Source organism: Protomyctophum parallelum, assembly GCF_964188405.1.
Source record: "Protomyctophum parallelum genome assembly, chromosome: 9".
NCBI lineage: Eukaryota > Metazoa > Chordata > Actinopteri > Myctophiformes > Myctophidae > Protomyctophum > Protomyctophum parallelum.
In genome coordinates this window covers 35,403,568-35,409,567 of record NC_139706.1, presented here as the reverse complement: position 1 = coordinate 35,409,567, position 6,000 = coordinate 35,403,568, and the positions used below count along the sequence as shown (strand labels likewise).

The window sequence follows — 6,000 nt, the reverse complement described above, 5'->3', positions numbered from 1 at the left end:
AGAGCCGCCTGATTGATAGGCCACTCAGAGTCTGGAGCAGAGTATATATATATATATGGTATCATCTCACAATCAGAAGAATGTCTTTGGGAGAGTGTCTCTGTCGACCACCCACGGTGAGCGTCGCCGTGTGCGCGTGTGTGCGCGTCTAGGTGTGTCAACATGAGAACAGTGGAAACAGCTGACAAAGCCGCAATTATATCGCGACTGCTTCTATCCTCTAAATAGAACTGTGGATCATCAGCAGAACATGGTGGGACCGCTATGAATTACAGTGTTTTTACATAACCGCCAGCTGCGGTTGCTGCCTTAGCACAAGAATATGGAAAACTAACCCAATGTCCCTGTGTTAAACTGTAATATTCTATGGCCGGTGGCAAAGCAACCCTGTCAGTATCTATTGAAATGATTGTGTGTTAGTGTGCGTGCGTGCGTGCGAGCGAGGGAGGTGATATTGCTTGGTTGAATGTCCGCCCACTCCACCCCCAAAAACTGCCCCCAGTCTAATCCAGCCGCTTCCATGCTTTGACTTTTGCATATGGTTGAGGAGTCAACTGGGAATGGACGAGCATTGATGAAAATGGGCCAAAATGAACGGAAGAGACAGAAGCACATGAGGAGAGGTGGGCGGTTTGTGTTCAAATATATAGAGAAACAAATCTCAAAAATGCTTTTTATGTAATAAAGTATGTGTTGTATGTAGTAAGGTATGTGCATTATGTGGAAACAAAGCAGGAAAATCTAGTTTATCACATTAACCCTGACCTCCCTATTTTGTGCATGTCATGATAGGTAAAAATAATTCCAAACAATTCCAAACAAATCTAAAAATATCAGAAATAGCTCAAATATTTTAGCCATTCAACAAATTCATCGCTATTGGGCTTGTGTAGTTCAACTACATGACACAAAGCGCCCATGTTATTCATTCTATCAATGCCCCCCCCCCCCCCCATTCTTCACAATCATGCAGCCAAGCGAATTCTGAGGGAAATAGCGTGAGTTGTGATTGGCTAGAGCCAAGGTTTTGTTGTGACTTCTTTTTTCTTCTTCTCAGGATGCAATTTAAACACACCCCCAGGGCAACAGGACATCATGAATAGGACAGTGAGTCAAGAGCAAAGCAGAGCGAGAGAGAGCACATGCACGCGCGAGAGAGGGGGGGGTGAAGATAGTACACAGTAGAAACCTAGAGTACTGTCACAAGAATGTGAAGACCACTAGGGGTCAATTTTTATTGTACAATAAATTAACGCTGATATTATATACGTAAGCATAGAGAGGGATCGGACAGGAGGAGATAGGAGAGGAATGGCAGGAGGAGAAGGGGACAAGGTGGAGGAGAGGATTCAGGACCAAAGATGGCAGAGGTGGAAGGAGGGGAGCAGTGAAGGGCACAGGGGCGGGGCAGATCAAACGGTCAGTGAATGTCAAGCAGGCCTCGCCACTGCATTGTTTGAACGCTCTATTTGAGCTCTATCACTCTGTCAATAATACACACAATTACACACTCACCTCTCCTTGGAAGCTCTTGAGCAAGGGAGCAACCTGTTTCCGTAGATCCTGAAAATGAAAGCAGAGAAAGAGGCAATAGGTGAGGCCCATTTACTAGTATACACACACACAGCACACGAGCGGAAACAACGAAGGTCAGTGCTTCATTTAATGTTTAATGCTCAAAGTCAAAATATTGAGCTTGTAGTGTAGATCGGCTATCTTTGGTGCGTGACTCCATCCTATAAACTGGGCTTAACGTACACCACCAATATGCAGAAGAACAACATAATGTCTTGAACATTCCGAGTGTTCGTGTAACTACATTTTGTACACGCAGAGTAAAATGAACCCCCAGGATTTTACTGTTATAAGGAAAAACAAACTAAACACATGTACAGCATAATAAATCATACAGTACAGTATAAAACATAATATACGTAGGTAAATAAATGTAAATATTCATCAGAAAAAGGTGTAAATAACAATGCATCACAATCCCTGCAAGCAGTGAGGAAGAACACCATGTGTGAGCTCTCTCACTAATAGGAAGTGAAATCGTATGCCGAATCCATGACGCCTTTAATTGAATCTAGGCTATATCATGCTCTAAAACACATCGGAAGACGGCGGAGGCCATATTGGCCCGTTTCAGTGAATAATGAGTGGTGCGTGAGTCACTGGAGAACACAAGGGTACAAGAGGACAGCCAGCTTTGTGCCCTGAGGTGCTCTTAGAGCCTGCTCTGCGTGGGAACAGGTGCAGCACCACCTGGGCTACCCAGGAGCACCACTAGTGTGCGTTTTTGTTCACGCACGTGTGCTGCGTATGCAAGAGCAGAAAGAGAAAGAACGATAGTAGGCGTATGCTGATTGCTGATTTGCAAATTATAGCCAATACACAAGGTTTTTCCACTACAAAGCAATTTGCTTCATCCCCAAAGTCCCATTGCATGACTGTCCTGTGCGAGTCAGTGGCTTTCGTATTAGATAGTCGGTCGAGTATGTATCAAGGGAACATGCAAATCACAAACAGTGTCTGTTAGCTGAGCCTACATCCTAAGGAACTGAACTGAAGCGTATTGTTCAAGCGCTGCGGAATAGAACATTCTGTACAGATACACAACGGATCTGCACACCTCCTGGACAAATGCACGCACAGTCGCACACGCAAGTCAGCGTCCCAAAAAATATGACTACGGTAATAAGGATATAAATTGAGTAACTGCCTATGCTTGTCTGCGTGTGTGCATGTGATGTGACCATCTGCACCATTAAACACTTAAGATAGTGAAAGAATTGTCCATCTACAACCTTGTGACACGTTTTCACCGTATGTCTGCCAACAATGACGCTAGGGTTCATGTAGTTAACCACTTGAATCGCAGCATTAATATTTTGAAAAATCACACCCGTGTTAAGTGAGGGGCACTCTTATCATCGTACATCCATTCATTGTCAATGGGAATGTTGTGTAGGACAAAAATAGCAGATTTGCTCGTCTACTTACGACGTAAATTCTCCATTCATTGTCAATGGGAATTTAATGTTTGCGTAAGACTAAAATCTACACTAGATCTGAATATAGGAAAATAACAGCTCACAATCCGTTGCAATGTGACAGGTTGTAGACAGACAGAAAAAAGCAGTACAGAGACAATGCAGGTCCAGTTTACCAAGTCTAGATGATTTAAGTGGTTAGGAAGTCCATACAAAAAGATCTAGATATTTATTGATCATTGTTTAAAAAAAACAAGAATGACCCAGTCATCATAACTGCCAGGTGCAGCAAGCTCTCGTTTAATATGAACATGTATAATCAGTGTGTGTGCTGCGCCGACGTTTAGGCGTTGAGTATGGGTTTTATGCCGTTCAGACTATGGGTTTTATGGGTAAGTGTTAGTCTCCCATTGGCTTAGAGGCAGCCAATCATGAAAAAGTGTCCACTACGGTCGCTACTAGAGCAAATGTAGACCAGGCGCTTTTATAGCACCTGGCAAAAAGTTGATTTGTATTGTTTTGAAGCAAATGCTTTAAAAAACATGTTTAAAAATCAATAAAAAAGGTAAAAAAAAAAGAAAAAAGGAAGGTAACCTAGGGAACCAGATTTTTCAATGATTCGACCCACGTGGGTCGAAACATTGAAAAATCTCTAATACATTGCTTCTAGGAGCTACAGACCAGCTAGCAAACTGTCTTCCTTCATCATTGTATGTTCAGCACCTGTATAAATTTTAGTATCTGACCTGGGTGCAGTGTCTGGACGGAGCCCTAATCTCAGACTTGTCCAGACAGGTCACTTGTCTGGGCTGAGGACAGGTCACGACCTCACTGACCCCTCTCCATTGTTACCTCATCAGGGGTTGCCTTAGCTGTTTGTCTGGTCCATTTCAATAACCCCCCCCCCCTCCCACAATATAGATAATGACCCACAGCCCCCCTTTCTCCGTCTCACTCTTTCTCACACGCATTCATGATCAGCATGCGTGCAGCCGTGCACTGCATTAAAACATCCACATTTGTCCCAACGATATTATTCTGTGATTTGCCTTCAGCATTTGTTCCAAATGCATTTGGATTAACAGTTTAGTATCTGTTGTAAGAAGGTATTATTTGTAAGTGGTATTTGCCTTGTATTGAGCCTCAGTGAAAGTTTCACTGTTTTGACAGTCAAGTTCAAGAGCAATGTGTCCAATAAAAATACAATTTTGAAAAAAGGTTATATAATTCACATCATTATCGCTTTAATTCACTGTTCTCAGTTTGGCTTTGACCTGAAAAGCAATTCCTAATAGCTATTTTTCCCAATTCGTTTTTGTGCCTAAATTTAGTCAAAGTTTCAGTTACCCTATAGAACAACCTTGACAAGTTCGTTCTCTCTCTCTCCCTCTCTCTCATAATGTGTTAGGGCTGGCTCCTCCTCCTCTAAACACCAAGGTCTAACCCATAGTCTCCTTGGATCCCCTCCCCCCCCCCCCCCCCCCCCCCCCCATCCAGTTCCAAAGATTTATGACCGTATAACACAACAATGCACGCAGACACCACCATGGACAATATGTGTGTGTGTGTGTGTGTGTGCACAGTGAAGGAAGGGGGTTGTGGGGGGGATCAGACAGCGGGAGATGGATGGCTTGTGTGTGAGCTGCCGGCAGACAGCAGACAACCCAGCCTGAGGAATCCTCCAGGGAGTATGGAACTCCCATTCGCTGTCTGTCTGCCCTGCAGCTAAACACACACGCAGACACACACACACATGCAGAGAGACACACACACACACACACACACACACACACACACACACACACACACACACACACACACACACACACACACACACACACACACACACACACACACACACACACACACACACACACACACACACACACACACACACACACACACACTTTACTACCACTGCTCCTGGCCAGCAATCTTTGGGACATTTTACAACCAATCTTACCCGTGTCACTAGAACACACATAGCCGATTCTGGCATAAAACATGAAAAAAATGAAATTAAGCACTCAATGAATAATTCAAAAACATGCAATCTAAAATTCTACACTGTGTCAGTTCTAATGAATTATAAAAACTTTGTTTTCACGCTGCATTTCTTTGCACTACTTTCAGAGCGCAACAAAGCCTGTGTGTGTGTGTGTGTGTGTGTGTGTGTGTGTGTGTGTGTGTGTGTGTGTGTGTGTGTGTGTGTGTGTGTGTGTGTGTGTGTGTGTCTGCGTTATTATGCAGACCTTGAGTGCGGTTCATGCTAGGTAGAGCTCAGTAGACTAGACAGAGTCGACGTGAGGGCTAGTCTCCCGGTTGCTGAATAATGGATCAGAAGACGGACTCCCGTTCAGACTAATGTGCTCTGATCTGATGTGACTGTGATCTCTGCTGACTGGCCTGGACCACGGAGAGCTGACAGGATGGATGCTCTGCAGGACTTCCACAATGCAACACGCAAACATACACAAACACACGGCGTAACGCGCCCAGACAAGCAGAGACGCTTGTTTTCATGGAAGGGGAAGAAAACAAACCCAGTAAACGTTCAAGAACAAAAAAAAAGGAGAAGAGTTTAGAAATGTGTACGTGCTCTCCTGGATGTTAAGAGTTTTAGTGCCGATTCTCTATTGAGCCTTTTAAGCTCCTGTAATGAAGCCTGTCGCTCTGCTGGCCTGGCTTGGATTCCTCCTCCGCATACCAGGGAGATGCCAGGGGCCACACAGACGCCAGCGGAGCCTTCCTAAATCACAGCCTTGTTACACTGATGAATGTGTGTCCTGCTCTCTGTGATCTAGGCTATCTGCCTGTGTGTGAGAGAAAAAGAGTGTGTGTGTGTGTGTGTGCGAGTGAGTGTGTGTGAGAGAAAAAGAGTGTGAGGGTGTGTGTGTGTGTGTGTGTGTGTGTGTGTGTGTGTGTGTGTGCTCTCTCTCTTTCTCTGCAACAGTAAAACCCTGAGTGTTAATATAACTCTGATGTACAAGTTTACCAAGGTTTACAC

At 44.3% G+C, this 6,000-nt stretch overlaps 1 protein-coding gene across 4 annotated transcripts in view; it reads right to left on the bottom strand.

The window, feature by feature from the left end:
• The window catches only part of cux1b (cut-like homeobox 1b), a 75,104-nt gene that overhangs the window by 45,180 nt on the left and 23,924 nt on the right, over positions 1–6,000 (bottom strand). For all 4 annotated transcript variants that reach the window (XM_083773747.1, XM_083773744.1, XM_083773745.1 and 1 more), the window contains exon 3: positions 1,516–1,563. In XM_083773747.1, the coding sequence (XP_083629873.1) occupies positions 1,516–1,563 (48 nt within the window). The remainder of the gene's footprint in view (positions 1–1,515; positions 1,564–6,000) is intronic.